At 37.2% G+C, this 25,747-nt stretch overlaps 1 protein-coding gene across 1 annotated transcript in view; it reads left to right on the top strand.

Moving 5' to 3' along the window:
* The window catches only part of LOC110200851 (atrial natriuretic peptide receptor 1-like), a 127,671-nt gene that overhangs the window by 79,079 nt on the left and 22,845 nt on the right, over positions 1 to 25,747 (top strand). The window contains exons 18-22 of the mRNA XM_078151924.1: positions 8,479 to 8,598; positions 8,922 to 9,015; positions 13,360 to 13,447; positions 14,698 to 14,837; positions 24,970 to 25,122. Of these exons, the coding sequence (XP_078008050.1) occupies positions 8,479 to 8,598; positions 8,922 to 9,015; positions 13,360 to 13,447; positions 14,698 to 14,837; positions 24,970 to 25,122 (595 nt within the window). The remainder of the gene's footprint in view (positions 1 to 8,478; positions 8,599 to 8,921; positions 9,016 to 13,359; positions 13,448 to 14,697; positions 14,838 to 24,969; positions 25,123 to 25,747) is intronic.

Raw genomic sequence — 25,747 nt, 5'->3', positions numbered from 1 at the left:
ATGTATTCTGATGGGGCTCTTGATTTCTTTCTTTGTTTTTCCTCATTCTGACATCACTTTTACTTCTCTCTATATCTATCTATCTATCTATCTATCTATCTATCTATCTATAATTCAATATATACATATTGAACTAGCTTGTCAGACTTGCTTGTCAGATTTGTGTCTTCTAGACTATAGGCCATTTACCTACAGTTGGTAGCAAACAAAACAAAAGCCAATATGTCCACCCCGCCCCCTTTTGCCCACTGGATGCAGCCTATGCTTGGTTCCAGTCAAACTCTTGCCTCAAGGCAGGGACATCTCTATGCCCCTTGCTAGCAGGAAGCAGTTTCAGAAGCCAAGACCTTCCTCCTTTACCACAAAAGATTTTGGGTCCCATTTGTTTGAGGGGGGAATGATGGTGTACTAATTATAAACCCCTGAAAGGTCCCTGAACTTTCCCACAAATTTCAGCAACCCAGATCTCCCGGTGTTTGCTCAAGGCACCTGGCCCATTCCAGTCAATAATGCTTTTAACTGCCTTTTCATTGCGGTCCTCATTGCCTGTACCTGGCCCACCCCAGGCTGCTTGCCACTCCTTAATTCTATCCAGATATTCAAATACCAATTTAATCCTCATCAAATGGGCAGATTCTTAGAATCCCACCCACTTCTATTGGCAACACAATAAACTTTGTCTCTGACTGAAAGAAGGCTTAAGTGGTTGAATTCTTTGCAGTAGACCCTACTCTGTACCCTTGCATTTTGGGGTTCCTAGCACCTCTAGACCACAACAAGGCTGCTTGTTTTTGCCTTTGTACCACAGGCCTGGAACAGTATCTGGTGCAGAGTAAGTGCTTAATAAATTACTGTTGATTGAAAGGGTCTCCCCACCCTTCCCAATGTATACTCTGCCCTAAGAAGATTAGTTTTGAAGTGTTCTATTTAGTTTTGAGAACTCCATTTTATAAGAGAAGGGAGGGAACAAGCATTTATTAAGTGTTTGCTATGTTCCAAGTCGGGCAGCTAGGAGTCAGGAAGACTCATGCCTCTGAATTCAAATCTGGCACCAGACACTTACTACCTGTGTGACCCTGGGCAAGTCACTTCACTTTGTTTGCCTCAGTTTCCTCATCTGTAAAGTGAGCTGGAGAAGGAAATGGCAAACCACTTCAGTATCTTTGCCAAGAAAGCCTCAAATGGGATCACAAAGAGTTGGATACAACTAAAATGACTAAATAACAACAATAACATGTACATTAAATGCAATATAGCTTCTTAGAGCTAGAGTATGATATAGTGGGTAGATGGACAGACTTAGAGTTAGGAAGATCTAGGTACAAATAAATCCAGTTGTGGTGGCCATGGGAAATTACACTGAGTAATTGAGCCTCAGAAAATTCTCTAAGACTAAATTACAGACTATTTGCCAAGGTGTGGATCTCCCTGACTGGAGGAGAGGGTGGGGAATAGGACATACCAAGATAAATAAGGAATAGTCTTTGCTCTTAAATTTACAGTTTAATAAGGAAGATAATATAGGTAGACAGATAATTATAATGCAAATTGAAATAGAAGTGTGCAGAGGAGTATAAAGTGCTATTCAGTCAGAAAGGGTGAAATGAGAACCCTTATTTGAGATGCATAATTATCTGAGCCTCCTTCATTAGGCTTGTGTTATCTTTATCAATATCACAAATTCCATGAAGCCATTATTGAATCAGGAAGAAGCTTTATTAACCACCTGGAAAGGCCAGGTTTCCCGCATGTGTGAAAGCACACATGTGAGAGCACACATATCGACAAATGCACACCTTTTTGTTCCCTATTCCCCATTCAAATTTCCTTCCTGTTTCCCCATTCATTGGGTACCATAGAGGTTACAGCCTACCTGAAGATCCTAATTTCCCCATGTGAGTCTCTGCCCCTAATTACATCTCCCATGCCCCACTTTCTCTGGCACTTATTTGGGACACCCTTTTTGATGTTAATCTCTACCTTAACCTCAAGAACTGGTTTTCCCACCTTCTAGTCTATTTACCACCAAGAGTGTATTCTTATTCTAATATAACTCCCTTTGTTCAACTTCCACCTAGCCCCTAGACTGCATTCCTTTCCACTAGACTTTTTGTGGAAAAACTATTTCTCTGACTCCAACCTCTGATTGAGTGAAATGCAGAAGCAACATCCGTATATCCCATTAATGACCATTAATAATATTTATATCAGAAGGTCATGCCCTTTAGGAGTTGTACTATTATATTTAATCTGCTTGATTCAGTACTCAGGACAGCATGTATCAAATGGTAGGGGCTCAATAGATTTTTGGTGTTTAGGATGACAGTGGATTCCTAGACATTTTGGCAGTCCAAGACACTTATCATAGAGTATAATGATATATATTATGTAACAGGCTGTAGAATGTTTAAAGGCAATGCCTATGATCAAAGATTCAGATTCTGGATGAGGATGAGCCTTTCCAAAGTTTGCTGGAGTGAAAATTTCTGGAAAGCCTAGTAACCCCTGGTAAGAAGAAAATGCCAGGATTCCTATTGTGTTTCAGGGTTACAAAAAACACATCATTCAGCAGGTGGTCAATGACCCTAAGGAGTTATATTCTACATATGGTGTAAAATGTCAATATGATGTGTGAGAGATGTTATAATATAATGGCAAGCACTGCACCAGGTCAAATTTGTTCTGATACTCGCTGTTGGACAAGTTATGTACCATCACTTAGCTACAATTTCCTCATCTGTAAAATACTGCATGTTTCCTACTTCATGAGGGAGTTGTGAACATCATGAAAAGCATTTTTGACCAAAAAGTACAACAGAAATATGATGGGCCACTCAGAGATCCATCCTTCACAAAGCTTCCAAAGTGATTTTCCCAAAGTCCAAGTTTAGCCATGTTACTTCCTTATTCGATAAGTTCATGGGACTCCCTATTACTTCTAGGGTCAAATATAAATATCTCTGTTTGGCATCTAGGGCAGGTGGGTGGTGCAGTGGATAGAGTGCAGGGGCCTGGAATCAGGAAGATATTTTCCTGAGTTCAAATCTGGTCTCAAATACTTATTAGCTGTATTATCCTGGCCAAGTCACTTCACCCTGTTTGCCTCAGTTTCCTCATCTCTAAAATGATCTGGAGAAGGAAATGACAAACCACTCCAGTATCTTTTGCCAAAAAAATCCCTAAATGGCGTCCCAAAGAGTAGACACAACTGTAAGAACTAAACAAATTTAGCTTCTGGAGCCCTTTACAACCTGACTCCAATCCCCTTTTGGCCTTTATTTATTTATTTACATAAGATTACTTCTTGCACACTTGAGTCCAGTTAACTTGTACTTCTTGCTGTCCTTGACACATGGCATCCACTTCCTGTACCTGCGTCTTTGCACAGGCTTTTTCTGTGCCTAAAATCCATTCTCTCCTCACCTCTACATCCTAGAATCCCTTATTATCTTTCAGTCATTTATCAGTCATGCCTGATTCTTTGTGACCCCATTTGGGGTTTTCTTGGTAAAGGTATTGGAGTGGTTTGCTATTTCCTTCTCCAGCTCATTTTACAGATGGGGAAATTGCCCAAGGTCATATAGTTAGTAAGTGTCTGAGACCAGATTTGAACTCAGGAAGATGAGTCTTCCTGATTCCAGGCCCTTTATTCTATCCTCTACACCACCTAGCTGCTCCTAGCTTTCTTTAAAGTCCAATCTATACACCACCAATGAAATTACCTTGTAATTATTGGGAATATATTTTATACATGCTAACATGCACACATGTTGTTTTCTCCTTAAAGGCAAGTACTGTCTCACTTTTTTCTTTGTATCTCCGTGTTTAGTGTAGTGTCTGGCATGTAATAGGCCCTTATTAAATGCAATAGGGTTAGAGTAATGGACAGAGCCTCAGACACTTACTACCTGTGTGACTCTGGACAAGCCACTCAATCTTGTTTGCTTCAGTTTCTTTATCTGTAAAACGAACTGGAGAAGGAAATGGCAAATCACTTCAGTATCTTTGCCAAGAAAGCCCCAAATGGGGTCACAAAGAGTTGGACAAGACTAAAAAATGTTTAGACAACAATGCTTGTGAAATGGTCAGTTGATTAGTAAGTATCATTTTAGGGGTATTTTAACTGATTATATTTATTTACCTTTCTAAAGCATTAGAGAAGACTAGTGAGGAAGTTAGAGGGGAAGATGAGAAGTATGAGTAAGTTCAGTAAAGGCAATGGAAATGTGGTGTTGAGTACTGGATGGGGAGTAAGTAGGTCTAGATTTGATTTGATACTGAGAAAGTCATAGAATCATACAGAACCACAGAACTTGAAGGTAGGAAGGAGCTCAGAGGCCATCCAGTCCAATCAATACCTAAACAAGAATCCTGTCTGCAATCCAGTTTTTCCTCAAAGAATTCTGGTGAGGTGAAATCCACTACCTCCCAACACAGTCCAGTCTAGTTTTTAAAAATTGAATTTATGGTTTTTTAAAAAAATTTGAACTTTCCAATAAACATGAAAATCTCAGTATACCAAAAAGAATAAGAAAAATATTAATAAAAAAGTCCATATATCAATGTATATTATTTATCTATCTATCTATCGAGACAGAGACATAGATAGAGACAGAGACTAAGAGAAACAGTGTTTGCCTCAAAGCCAGAAAGATCTGCATTTAAATACTGCCTCTAACATATCCTGAGACCCTGGGCAAGTTGCTTATATAAATACAGGCATATAAGAGTAGACATTGCAGAGACAAAGCCAACCTGCATTGGTAGAGGAAGTTACTTCCCCTAATAGTTCTCTAAACAATGGAATTCTGGGTCCAGTATTTATCCCTTTCTGTAACAAGATAGTTACAAAACTGCACTATTTGTCTGTGTTCCCTTCTGTCCCTTTTTTGTTTTATTCTGTGAAATTTAAAGTAATTTAATTTAATTTAATTTAAAGTAATTTAAAATTTACTGGTGATCCTTTTTGCTTTGGCTCCCACCTACTTGAGGTGAAGCATTTCCTTGTGCTAAATATGTATAGTCTAGCAAAACAATGCATTGGTTATGTTTGAGAATACACATTTCATTCTCAATCTGTAGTCTGTTAACTCTTTAAAGAGGTGAGAGGTATGTATCCTCATAGGTTTTTTGAAATCACTATTGTCTGTCATTCTGAGCATAATTCTGAGATCTTAAAAAACTGTTTTTCTTCATATTATTTGTTGTCATCACACAAATTGTGTGCCTAGTTCTGCTTATTTGACCTTGCTTTAGTTAATAAAAGCCTTCTCATGTTTCTCTGAATCCATCATTCATTATTTTTTTTCTTGTGCAAGAATATACCATTCACAATTTTTCAGTCATTTTCCAGTTTATGGGTGCTTCTATTTTGTTTCCAGTTCTTTGCTACTACAAAAAGTACTATTACAAATATTCTTGTAAAATAGGTCCTTTTCCCTTTATTCTTGATTTCCTTGGAATTATGAATGAGTCACAGGGTATGTATAGTTCAGTTAATTTTTTGATATAGTTTCAAATTATTTTCCAGAATAATTGAACCAGTTCATAGCTCCATTACATTTATGTGTTTGAGTTCTACAACTTCTCCAAAAATTACTGTTTTTCTTGTTTGTCAATTTTGCCAATCTGTAGGTAGAATTTCAAAGTTGTTTTAATTGGTATTTCTCTAGTTATTAGTGATGTAGAGCATTTTTATATTGTTTATAGCTTGCACTCCATTTGAGAACTACCCATTCATGAGCTTTGACCATTTATCATTTGGGGGATGGCCCTTGTTAAAATAAATAAAATTTATAAATAAAATTTAGAATTAATAAATTTTACAAATAATAACATTTACAAATAAATTTTTCTTGAGCATACAACTGATCTTGTTACTTTCCTACTCGATCAATTCCAGAGGCCTCTGAGATAAAATATAAACTCTAGCCTTATTGGATGTTATTTCCCATATCACACTCTGCAATTTACTCAAACTGACTTTTTCTCTGTTCTTCACAAGACACCCCATTCTGTCTTTCTGCCTTTGTGCTGGATGTCCCATATGCCTGAAACACACTCCTTCTTTGTTTCTGCTTCATATAATTCCTCTTTCTTTTAAGATGCAGTTTAAGTACCTACTTTTATGTTAAGCCTTTCATGATCTACCTTCCCCTCCCTAACTGCTAGCATCCTTTCTCCTTGCATTTAGCTATTTCACATATATTTATCAGTTTTGTATTTATGCTGTAAATATTTTTAGACAGCAAAATATTTTTAGACAACAAAATGTCTTTGTTGTCTCCCCATTCAGAATGTAAGCTTATTGCAAATAGGGATTGTTTCATAGGTGATTCAATGGATAGATAGAAGGCTGGGGCTTGGAGTCAGGAAGATTTGAGTTCAAATCCAATGAATTCCATTTACTAGCTTTGTGACTCACTTAATCACTATCTGCCTCAGTTTTCTCATCTATAAAATGTGAGTAATAGTAATAGCACCAAGCTCCCCAGGTTGGCTAGTGGGGTAATGAAATTCCAGCTGAGTTATTTAAAATCCTAAAAGAGGATGCTGTTAAAGTGCTGCACTCAATATGCCAGCAAATTTGGAAAACTCAATAATGGCCAATGGATTTGAAAAGATCAGTTTCTATCCCAATTATAAAAAAGGGCAATGCCAAAGAATGTTCAAATTACTGTACAATTACATTCATTTCACACACCAGCAAGGCTGTACTTAAGATTCTCCAAGCTAGGCTTCAGCAATATGTGAACTAAGAATTCCTAGAAGTGAAGGCTGGTTTTGAAAGAGCAGAGGAACTAGAAACCAATGCCAACATTCACTGGATTATAGAGAAGGCAAGAAAGTTCCAAAAAAACAAAAACAAAAAACCCACATCTACTTCAGTTTCACTGACCACACTAAAACCTTTGCCTGCATGGATCACCACAAAATGTCACAAGTCCTCAAAGAGATGGGAGTCCTAGGTCATATTACATATCTCCTGAGGAACCTGTATGCAGGGCCAGAAGCAATGGGACAACTGATTGGTTGTAAGTGCTATATATTGTCACCTTATTTATTTAACTTATATATAGAGCATGTCATGTGAAATGCCAGGATGGATGAATCAAAAGCAAGAATTAAGTTTGCTGGGAGAAACATAAAACAATTCAGATATGCAAATAATACTGCTCTGATGGCACAAAGTGAGGAAGAATTAAGAAGCCTCTTGATGAAGAAAAGAGGTGAGTATAAAAGCTGGTTTGAAGCTAAACATTAAAAAAACTAAGATCATGGCAACTGGTCCCATCACTTCCTGGTCACTTCTTGGTAAATAGAGGGATAAAAAAAATGGAAGAAGCATGAAATTTTATATTCTTGGGCTCAAAGGTCACTGCAGATGATGGCTGCAGCAATGAAATTAAAAGATGTGCTTCTCCTTGGAAGGAAAGCTATGGCAAATCTGGACAGCATACTTAAAAAGAGAGACATCCCTTTGCCAACAAAGGTTCACATAATCAAAGCTATGGTTTTTCCAGCAGCATGGCTACTAGTATGGCTTTGAGAGATGGACTATAAGGAAAGCTGAGGGCTGCCAATGGACACTTTTAAATTGTGATGCTGGAGAAGACTTTTGAAAGTCCTTTGGACAGCAAGGAGATCAAATCAGTCAATACATGAAGAAATTAATTCAGACTATTTGTTGGAAGAACAAATACTGAAGATTAAGCTTAAATATTTGGTCACATAATGAGAAAACAGGACTCTTTGGAAAAGACCCTGATCTTGGAAAAGATTGAAGGCAAAAGTAGAAGGAGATAGATGGTGTAATGGAAGCAATGAACATGAGCTTAGACGGACTTTGAACAAAGTTACCATATCTGACGATATGTGCAATTTTCCACAAGAGTAGTCTCCTACTTCTACAAAGAAAGGAAGGAGGCATATTTGCTCAATTATTTTCTGTAGTCAAACTTAATTATTATTTGTTATTGCTGCCATTCTTTCTGCATTGTTGTAGTCATTGTGTATATTGTTATCCTGTTTCTGTTTACTTCACTCTGCATCAAATCCATTTCTCTGAATTCTTCATATTTATCATCTCTTACACTACAGTAGTATTTCATTACATCCATGTTAATTTGTAGTTTAGAGTGTAGTTGAGGATTATGACATAATATACATTAATATACATTTTTGTTGTTTTGTCATTTCAGTCATGTCTGACTCTCTGTGTGATTTGGGGTTTTCTTGGCAAAGATATTGGAGTGGTTTGCCATTTTCTTCTCCAGCTCACTTTACAGATGAGGAACTAAGGAAGACAGGGATAAGTAACTTGCTCAGGGTTACACAGGTAGTGTCTGAGGCTGGATTTGAACTCAGGTCCTCCTGACTCCAGGAACAGCACTTTATCCACTGCACCACTTAGCTGCCCCTTTCTATCTAGAATGACATTTAATTATAATGTTTACCTGCTCTTTCTAACCAATGCAGCTAATCAGAAAGTGCAAGAAAAATAACCCATCCCAAAGACCAACATTTGAACAAATCAAGAAGCTTCTGTACAAGATGAATCCCAACAAAGTTAGTCCAGTGGACATGATGATGACTTTGGTGAGTTTGGAAAATGCTCAGATCTCATTAAGAGCCAACCTTGAAACTTATGAAAACATGAGCTTGCATAATGCAACTTTCTAGTATTACTATGTCAAGAATTAATCTGGGTGATCCACCCACTATAAAGTAAAGTCAGAGTTCTCCACAGGCATGTGTTACATTGAATCTTAAAGGGATGTTGCTTCCAAAGGCAAGGTTCCTTTAAGGAATCTCCTCTGTTTCCAGGCAACTATCAATTTAGGAGTCTTTCAACAAATCCAATGGATTCTATATAGAGGACAAAATGATTCTTTGTAACAATTTCTTTTTGTGATGCTTAGATGGAAAAGTACAATAAACACCTAGAAGTGTTGGTGGTTGAAAGAACCCAGGATCTAATGCATGAAAAACAAAAGACTGATCGTTTGCTGTATAGTAAGTATTTACTTATTCAAATGAAGAAAACTATACTGATTTTATATAAATTCAACTACATTCAATACATCAAGCATCAGCTACATGTAAGGCACATTGTTAACCAATAAGGATAAAAAAATAAAATAAGGCAACCCTAGTGCTCAACAGAGGAAAATACACACACAAAAACCTATAATATATTAGAATACAATCAAGTACAGGAAAAAGAGGTCAAATGGACTGGCCCGAGAAATTCAAGGAGGGAGGAATCACTTCTAGTTATTCTCAGATAGAACAATTGTTACCAGTGTGGAGAAATGCTTACCTAACACTCCGTAGGTGATTGTAGCAGATAAATTTCGTGGAAAGGTTAGGTTTATCGAACAAATCTAATGAGTTGACTTAAACACCGTGCTCACTGCAAGCCTATCAGTAAACAGAAAGTCAGATAAGTGATGGAAAAGAGAATTAGTCATTCAGTCAACTAGCATTATTAAGTGCCTGTTACATGCTAGGCACTGGGCTATGTCCTTGGATTACAAAGAAAGCCAAAAAACAGTTCCCACTCTCAAGGAGCTCAGACTAATGAGAGAGAGGACATACAAATAACGATCTATAGACAAGATATATAGAATATAAATTGGAGATTTAGGGAAAGGCACTAACATGAGGAGGGATTGGGAAAGACTTCTTGTAGATGGTGAGACTTTATATGGGCCTTGAAGGATGCCAGGGAAACCAGGAAATGGAAATGAGGAGTAAGTGAATTCCAGGCATGGTGGAGATAGCCCTTGAAAAATGAATGGAGTAGGAAGATGAAGTGTTTTGTTCAAGGAGTAGCAAGGAGAGAAAGGAAAACTAGAAGAATTAGAAGCTGGATGAGATCTAAGAAAGTCAGAAAATGCTCAAAATTAATTTCAAGTGCCAAAAGAGGCAGCAGTTGCAGTTGAACTAAGTGTTCACAGGTTGTGGTTTGTCCTTTGTTCTCAAAGAGGACCATGACATCAGGGAGATGATGACATAACTTGCCATTGACTTTGATTTGAGTGAAGGAGGGCTGTGCAAAGTCACCAGCCTCACTTTCTCCTCTAGAGCCATTTGGGGCCAGTGGCTATATATTGATCAAGATGACTGGAGATGGCCCAGGATGCAGTGGGAGACTTTGGCCTTTTTAACCTTTAAGATTTGAAGTCTGTTCAGGTTCTCACTTTGAGTGAGGCAATGCCTTTTCCATGAATAGTCCTCCTTAAGAAATGAGTCAAGGTATGGCCCCTTCAATTAGAAATAAATCAAACTGGGAGGGAAAGACCCTCAGGGTCTCTGACCAAAAGTGAAACAGTTACTATTTACATTCACTCTGAACCTGGAGAGCTCAAAATATAACTATTAAGTGGTGCTAGGGAAGGGACCTATTGCTGTCCAATCCATGAGGTCCAGAATGAATTGAGTTTAAGGCTTGGTCTTTGAGAAAAAAATCTAGCAAATCCCAAGTTAACTAAGCTTTCTATTTGTTATAAGAGATCAAAGGATGATAAAAAAGAAGTTACCTGAATGGTCTTTTAATATTAAGCTTCATTGAAGCAATGGAGCCATGTAGGACTTTTGGATCTAAGGAAAGGTTTAGAATAATTTAGCATCAACATGAACTGGTGTTATTGGGAAAGGTTATGCTGAGAAATAAGACTTGAACCGAGCCTTGAAGATGCATATAATTTGTGGAGTCTGTTGTAAAGAGGGCATTCCAGGTAAAAGAACAGCATGAAGAAAAACTTTGAGTAACAAATGAATATAGCATATGTGGAGGATAAAAACAGGTTGTATCTATATATCGCTTACCTGATTTGACAGAGTCATATAAAATTGGCTAAATTTTTGCTATAACTGACTGAGTCAGTGGGTTGGTTGGTCCTCTTGTAAAGATACCAGCTAATGTGGAAAAGCAAGTAAGTTGAATCAAATTCAAATTTTCTAGAGCTGTTTTTATAGATTATAACTTAGAAGGACTGAAGCATTCACCATGGCTGAAAACTTGTAAATATGACTCTCAGCCATGAAAAACTTCAATTATCATCAATATTCTCCTTTGAATACATGTCTCAAATCAGTATAGCCACAGTACACAAGAAAATATATTAAATGTCCAATCAGTGATTAATGAAGTTCTTCACAAAAGAACAGTGGTATACAGCATTTAAAAAGCATTTAGCATACTACCAGAGCATATTATGAATATGTATATGAACTATAACCTAGTAAAATAGAAATTCCTGAAGGAGTTATGAAAATATTACCTTATTTCACATACTAAAATAATGGTAAAGTCAGATTTTTTTTTGCTATAATTAGACTCAAATAAATATTCATCCTCTATCCCTCCAGGGGATCTTATGCCTCTTGCAAACCAAATGAGTACTAAATGTACTCAGTAGATCGCTATGTTTGTTATAGTTTCTACCCTGTAGTTAGCACAGAAATCCTTCTTTTGTGAGCTCTAAGACTTCTCATACATTTCAATAGACAGGTCTAGGAAGGGAGGAAAACACAAAAACTGCTCATATAGAAACAAACAGAAAAACAGCCTTTGTTTTGGGGTGGTATTTCTTTTAAGTTTAAGAACAAAATGCATGTCAAGGGCTCAAAAACCATAAGTTCTCTGAATGATTAACATGTTTATAGCATTGTGATAGAATGTTTTTGTGCTATAAAAAATGATGACTTCAATGATTTTAGAAAAACATGCAAAGACTTGCAAAAAATAATGGAGAGTGAAATGAATAGAACCAAGAGAACACTGTATATAGTAACAGCAATATTGTTTTAAGAACAACTTGGAGTGAATAAGTTATTTTGTCTATCATAAATACCCAAATTAACTATAAAGGACATATGAGGAAAGATACTATCTGCATCCAGAGAAAGAGCTGATAAATAGATGTATAGAATAATTATATACATGTATATGTATATGTATGTATGTATGTATGTGTATATACCTAATTGTGTCTGATGGTAGCAATCTCTATAGTATGGGGGAAGGGAAGATAAAAAAGAGGAAAAAAAGAAATTCACATGATATTTTGTTGTATATTTGAAGGAATAGCAAGTTGTCCATAGTAGATTTACAGTTTCAGTTGCAATCATCTATTTTATTGCACTATGTTATGGAAATGCTTGTTTTATTCCATAAATTGAAAATAAATTAAAAGAAAAAATGTCTATGGCATTGCAGACTCCTGGAATGTAGGAACTGTGTTTGACTGACTTTGTTCAATATCAGTTCACAGAACAATTCCACCAGGTGGACACAGAAAGAGTGGGGAAGGAGGGAAATGATAAATCAAAGTAATGAATGCCTGCTTTGCTCTTTGGATTAGAGCGTGAGGTTTAAGTCCCAGATATGCCTGTTGAGGTTTAGATGCTAAGGGTGCTGGGACCTCAAAATCACAACACATGGGTCCTGTCCAAAAGAATTTGACCCAAGCCTTCTTTCAGCCAAAGACAAGGTTTATCATAACATCTGCCACATTGACCAGACTCTTGAGGAATCTAAACATTTGTATCACTAATGCAGGTGAGCCAGATCTTCAGAATCTGAACATTTGGCTAGATTATAAGAATCTGAGCGCCTTACTAGAGACAAGATAGACCTTATATACAGAAAGTCTGTGGGAGGGATCTAGAAGTGGTCAAGTAGTTTGGGGTGACTGGAGGAGGGGTTTAAGGAAGATCTGGATGGAGTGGCCAGTAAGGTGGGATAAACAAAAGGCTAGGGACCTGGACCACTTGGCCAAGGGAGAATGGAGTCTATATAGGATTAAGACTGAGAAGTGGCCAGGGGCAATTGAGAGGTAACAGAACAGAATTGGGAGATTGGGTGTAGCCACAATGAAAGGCCAGTTGGTAGGATTCTAGCCTCAAGTGAGCACCAGAGATTTGGCCAGGTGTAAAAGTCCAGAGTTTTTCCTTTTTGGGGTCCAGATCCTAAAGATGTGGTCTTTTCCTTTTAGGGGTTCAGATCCCATCCCCATCATGCCAGTTATGATCTTTCTGTGCCATAGTCTCTGCTTTACCTTTAACTCCATCTTTACAAAGTATGATATTAGTCACAAGAGTGTATATGGATCAGTACAGATCTGTTACAACTGGGAACATAATTTTAAGTGACCTACTTCCATTATTTGGAAGCAATTGCTGATGATAAATAGTAATGTTCTACAGGGAGAGAAGAGAGGAGAGGAAAGGAGGAGGAGGAGGGTAGAGAGAGAGAGAGAAAGAGAGAGACAGAGAGACAGAGAAGGCTGTTAGGATCATCTTCTCATGAAGATATGATAATTACCAATTATCTTTCACATCCAAAAACAGGTATGTTACCCAAACAAGTTGCAGACGACCTAAGACAAGGCAAACTCCCACAAGCCCAAAGTTACTTAAGTGCAACCATCTTTTTCAGGTATGTTAATGTGACTTGATTTAGAATTACATTTCAAAATGCAGTAATATAGCTAGTTCTACAATTTGTGTATTGCTTTTATAAGGTGAGGCATACATAATGTCTACAAATGGAGAATAAAATGCAGCTATTTAAATAAAATATCAGCAGAAATTTATAGACTGCCACTTAAATAGCACTCAAAATTGATTGGTGTGATTTCGTTATAAGTGTTTTGTTTCATTTTTTTTCTTTTAAGGCAGATGTAACATAAAAATAAACTAGCTTCAGTGAGCTAAAAGGAATACATTTTAGCAAAAACAGCAGGAAATTACTCTAGAAAGGTTCATTTTGGCCTCCAGAAAATGTATATTTTAAAATTTTAAGTAAATAGGTCACTCAGTTTTTCACTGCAATAACAAAGGGAACATTGGTAATTTCAGTATCATCACTGAAGCTGAGAAGAATTCGTTTTGCTTGGGGGCAACTTTGAATTTCTGAGAAAAATCCATAAAATCTCAGCTCTGAACACTCATGTGGAAATGCCTGAAGTTGTATTTATGTAAGAGCATCTTGTTAAACCCAAAACATATAAGAAATACTAAGAGTTAATGTCATTATATTAATTGAACAGATAGAGAAATTGAGGCATAGAGATCAAGTAACTTGTTCATAATCATTGATGAGGTGCCTTCCATGGTAATATTGGAGAACCCCTATCTAACACCCAAGACAGCACCAAACTAATGTCTACGTAAAAATAATAGAGGCACTGAAAACCAACTGAAAAAGGATTCGATTCTTTAACAATTCAATTAAACAGATATTTATTAAATATCAACTGTGTGCAGGGCACACTGTGCTTGGTGCTGGGATCTATCATGTATGTGTTATGTATTTGGAAACTTTAGTCTAAACAAATAGATTTCCTTTAAAAAATTGTTCAGCCTTTTATAACTGCCTCTGTACATACAAATTTTTAAATATTCAAGTAAACTAATTGATAAGGGGAAACTGAGACAGTCTGTTTGGAGCTAATTTTCCTTCCATTTGGGCAGACTGAGGGAGGGCTTTGGTTATACCATTGTAATCTTGCAAAAAGCATAATAACTTTATTTTAAAACATTCAGCTGGTCACCAGCTGAATCCCTCTGAGTTGTGTTTCTTAAAGCTGAAGGAAATGGTGCTGAACAAGAAGGCAGCTATGCTTATCAGAACTTGTCACATGCCTTGCCTGACTTAACTATTTTCTTTCCCCTGTGCCTCTCCAGTGATATTGTTGGCTTCACTCAACTATCTAGCACCAGCACACCATATCAAGTTGTAGACTTCCTCAACAAGTTATATACTAACTTTGACGAGATTATAGATAGCTATGATGTCTACAAAGTGGAGACAATAGGAGATGCATGTGAGTAATTACCAAACTGATGTTTCCCTAGGGATATTAATAACGAATTGTAATTGGAATAAAACTGGAGATGAATGGGAGCCAATAATTAGTGTATATGAAAATTCAACCTACCTTATTAAGGGCAATTTTATTATGAAGGAAGCACTCAGTAATGCTCTCTTGCTAACTTATTTTCTAATTTTATTTCTTGAAGTAAGATTCCCAGACACCCAAAGATACAAAGGTACAGATTCCCTGTCCCTTAGTTTATTCATATTTACCTTGGCAAGATGGTGGTTGAATGGTTTTCAAAAGAGTAGGCAGTGAATCAGTGACAAGTATTTAGATTACTATAAAAACAACCATTTTATATTTTTTCTTAATTTAAATATATTTATAGAAATAAATATGGAAGAAATGCTAGCTTTTAAAAGTTAGCCCCTGAAAGTGAATTTGTAGTATTACTTGAAAATTTAAAACAAATCTAGAATTACAATATGACAAATTGGTCGAATGATAAATCTCTTAATAAGTTATAATAAAAGGATATGTCACTTATTTTAAGTCAATTTTTTTTCATTCTAACATTAGTTTTTCTTTTGTTTCCCATTTATTGCTGGAAAACACTGACTTATTAAGTTGATGGTAGTTAACTTTTTATTTAACTGTAAGCTGATGTAGTTAATGCTGTTCATCTGAACAGTTATTTCTTAGGGCACTCCCCAATGAAAAAGAGAGAATCAGAAATAATGGAACTCAATTACCTAAAGTTGAATAAACCTGAAATCACCTATATGTAGGGAAAAACTCTTTATTTGATAGGTATTACTGGAAAAACCGGAAAACAATCTGGCCAAAATTATTCTTAGACCAAGATTTTAAACCCCATTTCACAAAAATTTCAAAATGGCTATATGACCATATGAACATACATGAGCATAAAAAAACAGACCAGAAAAAATGAAGAGATCGTATACCTTTCAAAACTATGGATAAGAGGCAAATTCTTAATATAAGGGATAGAGACAATTACAACAGATAAAATAGATAATTTTAATAATGTGAATTGGGAGAGCTTTTGTGCAAACAAAATTAATGTGTCCAGGATAAGAAAGGAAGCAATCTACTGGAGAAAAGAACACTGGAGCACACAAGGGAGTGCATGCATGCATGAGCACAATCACACACACACACACACACACACACATACATACACATACAAACACATACAAACAAATCATTGACCAAAATGTCAAAATCAATGGCTCCCTGATTAGATCCAATAGTAGCTGTATGTTTATTTTGTCTTATTTTTATGAAAAAAAGTATTCATTATGATCAAGTTCGGATTTATATCAGTGATACAAGGATGGATCCATATTAGGAAAACCATTGACTTGATCCTATTATTTTGTCTGGTTCCTCAATTATCTAATAGCTCTATGTGTTATATGTTGTGAGGGTGAGGGACAGTATTCATAAAGCTATATAAGGATACCTTAGGCATATAGTCAGAAATGGAATATAGTTTAACCCATTTCTACAGTCATATGTAATAACACTGGATTTGGAGTTCAGTGGAGCTGGATCATTTAGTGTGATCTTAGACCAGACACTTACTTTCTTTTGCCTTAGTTTCCTTATTTGTAAAAGGAGAGGGTTAGACTAGATGAACTCCAGGTTCCCATCCAGTTCTAAATATGTGATTCTGTGATCCTAAATTTGAAGAGAACAGTCGTAACAGTCTATCAATTAAAGTGAAGCCAATCAATTTTGTACTATAAAGAACAGCAGAAGCTCATGTAAGATAAGTGTCTAAGGGCCTGAGTACTTCCTTTTTTATCGTTGCGTACCAACAGTTTTTTTAATGTATGGTGATGTTATCTAAAATAGAGATACTGCATTTTATGTAAGATTCAGATTTCTTGGAAAACGCAGTGGCTGGCATCTCAGTGAAGCTGCCTTAGATTTCCTCTTGTTTAGGGACAAGGGAACAAAAAGCAAAACTAGAAGGAGCCTTAATAGTTATCTAGTCCAACCCCCTCAATTTATAGACGAAGAAACTGCAGATCAGAAATGGTAAGTTTCATGCCCAAGGTCACATAGGTAGAAAGTGGCAGGGTCAAGATTTGAACTCACATTCAGTGATGACAAGTTGAGCCCTCTCTCGAGTTCATTGCTAATTCCACTGCATCACACTGATTCTGGAGTTAGGATGATGCCATACATCTATTACTCCTCTGCAATGCATCCCCGTTTCAGAACTCAAGATTCTTAACATAGGATGAGGGAAATCAAAAGTGCCACAAAACCTTCCAAGGAAATTGTGGAGATAACAGCAGGGTTTGGAAACTTGCAAAGGATCGCCAAGCCCAAATTCTTTTCCAGATAGTAATGTGGTATCTTCTATTGTGAGCTGCATGTTTGAGCCTAACCAGGAGCTAGAAAAGCTGATTTGGGGGACGCAGATACCAGAGTTTCAGCAACAGAGATACTAAGACCTAGCCTTGGAGATGGAAGTGTGACTTGGAGTGATAGGGTTTCTGGGAACAGAAAAGTGTGGTTTGGCAGCGTTTTACTTCTTGGACTGCTTAAGCAGGACTGACTCTTACTTCCTTCCCTGCCCTGCTCTCTTCTCTTGATTCTGGGATCTTGCTCCTCTGGTATGAATAATTACCATACTATTCTCCCTTAGCCATATGCTTGGATAAGGTATAGAAAAAACATGAATCACCCTGTATAAGTACATCATACAAACCCTGTAGTGACCGTATAGTAGTCTCATCTCCAAACAAAACTGCTGCTGAGACAAGGAAAAGCTTTTGCTCACTTTAATGTGAACATAGATTCCACTGCCCCACAGTGAAAAGTTCTCAGCAGCACAATGACTTGACAGGAAAAAAGTTTGTCTAACTAGTGATGTTGGATTCTGCTCCTAGACTGCTGTGGATTGAAAGCCACTGTATCTGGGTCCCTGATGGCAGATGTGAAAGAGAGAAGAGATTGTCCTATATCTTCATGGAGTGGGGGGATGGGGAGGAAGAGAATCTAAAGATGGCAATCACATACAGTGAGAGGACCAAGTATTTCACAAAGTTGTTATTAAATGAGGTGATTTAACATAATAGTATAGACCTTGAAGAAGACAAATAAATCAGTAAAGATTTTGGGAAGGTTTTTTTCTTTCTTTTTATGCATACATATGTCAAAACTTTCTCCTAAATTTCAGCTTAACTTTCAGTAACATGAATAGGGTAGGAAAAGATATAGGAGGAAAGAGGAAAGGAACTTACTTTTAAATGTGAACTCCTGAGTCTGAATTTGAGACTTAAAGCCATATAAACCTAAGAACCAAAGAACTGCTAGATTTATTAGTTTCTAGCATCTAGCTTAATTGCCACTCTGGGTTTGGCTTAATATTATTTGTGGCAATGTTATCTTTAATAACTTTTATAAATACTTTTCAATCAAGCAGCTATTATAAAATAAACTATTATGGAAAATGTGAAACAAGGTTGGATTACACTGTTCTAGGATTTTTTAAAAAGTTAACAGGACAAAAATTTGTCTGAGCAGATCATAGGTTATAGATTTAGAACTGAAAGGATCCTTGGAAATCATGAGGTCATCTAATCCAATACTCTCATTTTACATATGAGAAAAAAGGCGCAGAGGAGAATGTGATTTTCCCAAGTTCTCTAGGCAATAAAGAACAAAGCTAGGGTTTGAACCCAAATCCTTTGACTTCAATCCAGTACCTTTTCTACTGTATCATGAGACCTCTCCCCACAGTTGCATAGGTCAAATTCATTAGCTGTAATGGCTAGGGATTTTATGTATGTATATACATATTTACATACATATATACATATAAAACATCCCTACCATTAGTATTAAGAGAGCTATATTTACACATACATACATATATGATTTATTATATTACATATACAGATACAGATAAATAGATAGATATAATTGTTTCTTCCTGTGCTAGAATTTTGTCAGATAAGTAGGTCATCAGTTGGGTTCTTGAAATCTTTATTTGTTATCCCTAAATTACTTCAGTGGTTATTGATAACATCTTCATTCCTTCTTTGTGTGTGTGTCTTTCTCTCTGTGTAATAATATCACCTGTAATTACTCCCATTCTTTTGAAACTTTATCCTCTTCAAACTATCTGAAAAATTATTCATTGAAATATTTTTTAAAAATTGTGTCACATCCAGCATGGATTTCGTCTGAGTGTACTTGGTCAGTTACAGCTACTGTTTTTGTCTTCCTTTTTTTGAGAGACATTTCTATATCTTCATCATGTCTTGAGGTGTTAGAGTCCAAATGTGGCTCTTCGAATCTTATCCATGAAGAAAATAACTTGCTAAAGAAATAATACTGGCAGATCTGGTCCATTTCATATCTATTTGTTGTCTGTTTTCTTTGATGTATTTCCATATTACCAATGATGACTTGTATACAAGTAGTGATACAAAAGACTCCATAAAGTACACAAGACCTGAAAAAGAAATGAATCAATCATACATTGAGAATTATGGATTATAGATTGAAAGTCCAAGTTGCATTAGTATTCACAGCATATTCAATTCACAATATATTCTTTTCATAAAAAATTATTATTAATTTATTTTTAGTTTTAAACATTCACTTCCACAAGATTTTGAGTTCCAAATTTTCTACCCTTCTCAATCCTCCACCACCCCAAGATGGCATGTATTCTGAATACCCCTTCCTCTAATCTTCCCTACCTTCTATCACCACTCCCCCCCACTTCTCTTATCCCCTCCCCCTTCAATTTTCCTGTAGGGCAGGATAGATTTCTATACTCCATTGCCAATATGTCTTATTTCCCAGTTGCATGTGAAAACAATTTTTAACATTTGTTTTTAAAACTTTGGGTTCCACATTTTCTCCTTTCCTCCCTCCCCACTCACCCTCATTGAGAAGGCCAGGAACTCAATACAGATTATACATGTGTAGTCATGCAAAACACTTCCATAGTAGTCATGTTGTGAAAAACTAAGTATATTTTCCTTCATCCTATCCTACCACCCATTTATTCTGTTCTCTCTTTTGACCCTGTCCCTCCTCAGAAGTGTTTGCTTCTGATTATCCCCTCCCCCAATCTGCCCTCCTTTTTATCATCTCCCCCCTCCTTATCCCCTTCCCCTCTATTTTCCTATAGGGTAAGATAGATTTCCATACCCAATTGAGTGTGTATGTTATTCACTCCTTAAGTCAAATCTGATGACAATAAGATTCACTCATTCCCTCTCACCTTCCCCCACTTCCCCTCCACTGTAAAAGCTTTTTCTTGTCTGTTTTATGTGAGATTATTTACCCCATTCTGCCTTTTCCTTTGTCCTTCTCCCAGTATAATCCTTTTTCACCCCTTAATTTTATTTTTAGATATCACCCCTTCATCTTCAATTGACCCTGTGCCCTCTATCTATCTATCTATCTATCTATCTATCTATCTATCTATCTATCTATCTATCTATCTATCTATTTGTCTGTCTGTCTGTCTGTCTATACATATAATTTTTGCCCTCCCACTACCCTAATACTGACAAAGGTCTCATGAGTTGCAAATATCATCTTTCCATGTAGGAATGTAAACAGTTCAATTTAATAAATCCCTAATGATTTATCTTTCCTGTTTACCTTTTCATGCTTCTCTTGAGTCTTGTATTTGAAAATCAAATTTTCTATTCAGCTCTGGTCTTTTCCTCAAGAATGCTTGAAAGTCCTCTATTTTCACTGAATATCCATTTTTTCCCTTGAAAGATTATACTCAGTTTTGCTGAGTAGGTGATTCTTGGTTGTAATCCTATCTCCTTTGACCTCCAGAGTATCATATTTTCTAAGCCCTTTAGTCCCCTAACGTAGAAGCTGCTAAATCTTGCGTTATCCTGATTGTGTTTACACAATACATTAATTGTTTCTTTCTGGATGCTTGCAATATTTTCTCGACCTGGGAACTTTGGAATTTGGCTATAATATTCCTAAGAGTTTTCCTTTGGGGATCTCTTTCAGGAAGTGATTGGTGGGTTCTTTCTATTTCTATTTTACCCTCTGGTTCTAGAATATTAGGGCAGTTTTCCTTGATAATTTCTTGAAAGATGATGTCTAGGCCCTTTTTGTTATCATGGCTTTCAGGTAGTCCAATTATTTTTAAATTTTCTCTCCTAGATCTATTTTTCCAGGTCAGTTGTTTTTCCACTGAGATATTTCAGATTGTCTTCTATTTTTTTTTCATTCTTTTGGTTTTGTTTTATAACTTCTTGATTTCTCAAAGAGTCATTAGCTTCCATTTGTTTCAGTCTAATTTTTAGGAAATTATTTCCTTTGGTGAGCTTTTGTACCTCCTTTCCCATTTGGCCAATTCTGCTTTTTAAGGGCATTCTTCTCCTCATTGGTTTTTTGGACCTCTTTTGCCATTTAGGTTAGTCTATTTTTTAAGGTGTTATTCTCTTCAGTATTTTTTTTTTTAGGTCTCCTTTAGCAAGCTGTTGACTTGTTTTTCATGATTTTCTTGCATCACTCTCATTTCTCTTCCCAGTTTTTCCTCTATTTCTCTTACTTGCTTCTCAAAATCCTTTTTGAGCTCTTCGATGGCCTGGGACTGATTCATATTTTTCTTGGAGGCTTTGGATGTAGGAGCTTTGACTCTGTTGTCTTCTTCTAGTTGTATGTTTTGATCTTCTTTATCACCAAAATAAGATTCTATGGTCTGACTTTTTTTGAGCTGTTTGCTCATGATCCCACCCAATTACTTGAGTTTTAAACTCTTTGTTAAGGTAGGGCTCTGCTTCCAGTGTGGAGAATGTACTGTCCCAATCTTCAGGGGTTTTGTGTAGCTGTTTTCAGAGATACTTCTAGGGACCTGTAAATTTTCAGTTCTTCCAAGGTGGCATAATCAAAGGTGAAGTGTTTACTTCTTTCCTGGCCTGGGCTGTGGTCTGTGAGTGACCACAAAGACTCTTTTCTGCCTTGAAACTGGCAGGAAGATTCCCTCTTTACTGCTGCCACAAGCTTCTCCATGCTGGCACTCCTCCTTGCCCCAGGACCTCCACCCAAGACTGTGACCCAGATCCAAGCATGGACAAAGCAGAGTCCTGCTTCAGCACCAGTGAAGAGATCCCTGTAATCTCCCTCTGATCATCCACTCTATTCCCCCTCCATCTCTGGGCCAAGAGCTCTGGAAGCAACCACCACCTCAGAGCTATGCTGGGACTGGGGCTGCGACCAAGCTTTTCTCTCACTGCTGTCACAGACCTTTCCTACTGACCTTCTAAATTGTCTTTGGTGTTTGTGGGTTGAGAAGTCTGGAAACCACCATAGCTTCCTGTGATTCAGTCCCCTGAGGCCTGCTCCAGGTTTGCTGATGCCTGGTCTGGCCTGTGCTGAACTGCACTCCTTTCCCAGCCTGGTGCAATAGACCTTTCCTATCAACCATCCAGGTTGTCTTGGGCTGGAAATTTGTTTCATTCCATCTTTTTATGGGTTCTGCTGCTCTAGAATTTGTTTAGAGCCATTTTTTACAGGTATTTAGAGGGCTTTGTGGGAGAGCTCAAGTAAGTCGTTGCTTTTACTCTGCCATCTTAGCTCTGCCTCCTCAATATGTTCTTATAGAAAAAGTACAAGGCATTGAGTAGGTATGATTTAGGAATATTTAGAACGTGGACAAGAATTGCATGGCATGAGAATCCTAAATGGATTTTGGTGAATACCAGTAGAGGAAATAGCCATGTCAGTGATATCATGGATCTAAGAAAGTATAACAGTATGTAGCTCTCTGACACAGAAAATTTTCAGTCTGGAAGATAAAATTCTCTGAGCTAGAACAAAAACTTGCCTTTTTGGGCTCTTACTAGAGAGAGGTACAAAGATGTGTGTGTGTGTGTGTGTGTGTGTGTGTGTGTGTGTGTGCGCGCACGCACTGGTTGTTGTACGAGAATTCCTCCACATCTGGAGTATTGAAACAAGAGATAATGCAGGAGTTTGAGAAGCTGAAATTTTAGGGGAGCTTTCACTTTCAATATTACAAGCTGAGGGTGAATGGAGATGATGGAGAGTCAGAGCACCAGGTGATCTGGGTGAAGATTAGAGGAAGTTACATTTGAAGCCTCATCGAATGGAATGGCTATGGTCAGATGGGATATGCCTGCAGTTGAGGCAGGAGACAGGTCTAATGGTCAAACTTCACTCCCCTCCACACCCCCATCCCCCATTTGGAGAGAACTTGTGTGGTTCCTAATATACTGTTTCCAGTTTGCCTATACTTTCTCCCATTGGGAGAGTACATACAAAGATTTCCTGTGCTTTAAAGCTGTACTTTTAATTTCTGTTTGATCAATTTTTAATTCTATGGTTAGATAAAAGATGCAACTGTTTCTAAAGACAGAATGACCAACAAAGTAGACAGAAATTTGGAATATCTGTATAATTCATCAGGATTCCATCCTGTCTGGGGGCTTCTGAGCTAAATGAAAAAGAATCTTATGGACCATTATATTCTATAAACTTCCCAAAGCATAGAAAACTGAATCTGAGGTTTCCCTTTGACAAAAGTCCAAGTCATGAATAAATAAATATAAGTAATAGAAAGGAGGTTGTTTGAGTAAAGAACAGAAGACATTTCCCTTAGAGGCAGGAACTTCAGGTAAATTCACTCCTGAGTGAAGAGTGGAGTGGAGGTTTTGATATTTATATTTCATCCAGATTCAGTTCTTCCCTTTGCTCTACTCCCAGCATGTTCTCCACCCCAGCCATGGTAGATGTCCTCTGGTCAGCCAGGCTAGGGTTTGGTCTCTTCTCTTTGGGAGTTATCTTGTCGAAGAGCATTGACCTGGTTGCTGAGAATGTCTTTCCTACCAGTCAACTCTGAAGAGGTCTCAGGATTGTCAAACTTATAAGATGGACCTCAAGCCTGGACATTACCATCTTGGGAATGATATTCATTCACCTAAGATCAGGAGAGAACAAGTAAAGAAGCAGCCCCAAAACCAGGATCAGAGTCACAGAGGCAGGATTCAACTGTGATATGCTCAACAGTTTGCCATTTCTGATGGAGTTAGAGAAAGGATGACCCCCTCCAGATGTTCCTGGTGGGAAAATTGCTTTCTACATGGGGAGTATAAGGAAGAAGAGATTTTGAGAGGTAGAATCATTCATTTTTAAAAGAGCCAATGAATCATCAGCTTTTCCTGCTCAGTGGCCAATAGGGGATGACTTATCTCAAAGCTTGGGAGCCCTGAGTTATACATGGCTTTGTTAACCCCAAAGCACCTAAATAATTTGCTGATTTGCTAGAATCAGGAAAGGCAGCCTTGTTAATACCTTGTTCAACCCTTAGTTATAGTCACCACCTCCCCTTCTCCCAATTCACTTCTACAAAAGTCATTATCATTATGTCTGTACCTTTGTTGTGTTTTTCCACACTTTTGAAAGCTGCCCTGACTCTTTCTAGGACATTGGATTGTTATTCAGTAACTACTTGTATACACTAAAAGGTCTCAAAGAATCAGTCAACAAACATTTATTAGTCAACAAGTGCCTACATAAGTATTTATAATGAATCAGATTGTATTTAATTATTTCCCAAGTCCCACTATCATTGGCCCAAACCCCTATATTTCTAATGTGTGTGTCAGAGAGAAGAGAAATACAATACTGCATAGATAGTTGCCTGACCATAATACGGAAAAAAATTCATAGTTTGTCAGAAAACCAGAGCCAGAGTCCACAGAATGAGGTGCGTATGCCAATAACTTGTGTCTGAGTGTGATAGTGTTTACTCAACAAAGAGAAGAGGGAATAATGCTCTTCAGGCACAAGAAGCTGGCACTGCTGCTTCTAAGTGGTAATCTGTTCTCTCATTGAAAATGATCCGGGGTGTGCTAAAGCATAGTGGAGATTACCTCCATCCTCTCCATTACCCTCCCCTTCCCCCAAGGGCTTTATAGCTCTCTTAGATACTTACCTAGAATTAATTTTCTGGGATCTCTGCCCTAAGTAGATCTTTAGAACCATAGCTGAAATGTAAAAGGAAGGCATAGAAACAAGAAGACAAGTAATATCTGAAGTGTGCATACTTTTAAAATGCTTTCTCAAGTGTTCCATCTGTGTGTTTCAGACATGGTCGTATCAGGAGTGCCCAAAATGAATGGCATTCTCCATGCTGGGCAAATAGCTAGCATGGCACTGGATTTGGTAGCTGTGTGCAAGACATTTAAGATTCCCCATAAACCCAATGTCCAGCTGATGATACGTGCTGGGATCCATTCAGGTAAGAAATTCCAGTGAAGCGGGAGGCAGTGTGACTTTGTTTACAAAAGCAAGTAAAGTAGAATTGAGTATTTATCCAGTATATTTACAGAGAAAGATAAGCTGAATGAATTTTGCTCTCCATCACTCTTTCTCCTTTCAATGATCAGTATTTCCCCCAAATCACTTGAATAATTACCTCAACTATCCACTTTATCCATATAAACACAGAAAATATTTATGGTACTATTCATATCCATTCTCTGTTCCTCTTTCTCTTACCTCAAAATATTTAAGTATTTCTGTATCATATACTGCCATGGGGCTTAAATATTAATATGATAAACCTGCTAAAATGAGTCTCAATAACCCCTGTTCCTCCAAAATCAAAGAGAAGAAAGGTAGAGTCAAGGGTATGCTGGAGGAAGCCAGCTCCATACTGGCTCCTGGGAGTCAATTGTTAAATTTTCAATGTGAGTAACTAGACCTTGGAATCTGTGAAAGGCTACAAATCAGGAATTCATTTATTGTTTTGTTGAATGCCTAGACTGAAGAAAGTGATGGAGAAACTATTAATAACACAGATTAAACTTAAAGATATATCATGTGTACATTTTTTGAGAACCATTTATTAAATGTTTGTCAAT

Source organism: Phascolarctos cinereus, unplaced genomic scaffold (assembly GCF_003287225.1).
Source record: "Phascolarctos cinereus isolate Bilbo 61053 unplaced genomic scaffold, phaCin_HiC Scaffold_4;HRSCAF=312, whole genome shotgun sequence".
Classification (NCBI taxonomy): domain Eukaryota; kingdom Metazoa; phylum Chordata; class Mammalia; order Diprotodontia; family Phascolarctidae; genus Phascolarctos; species Phascolarctos cinereus.
Note: the sequence above shows the minus strand (reverse complement) of the source record. Positions and strands in the feature narration are given on the sequence as shown.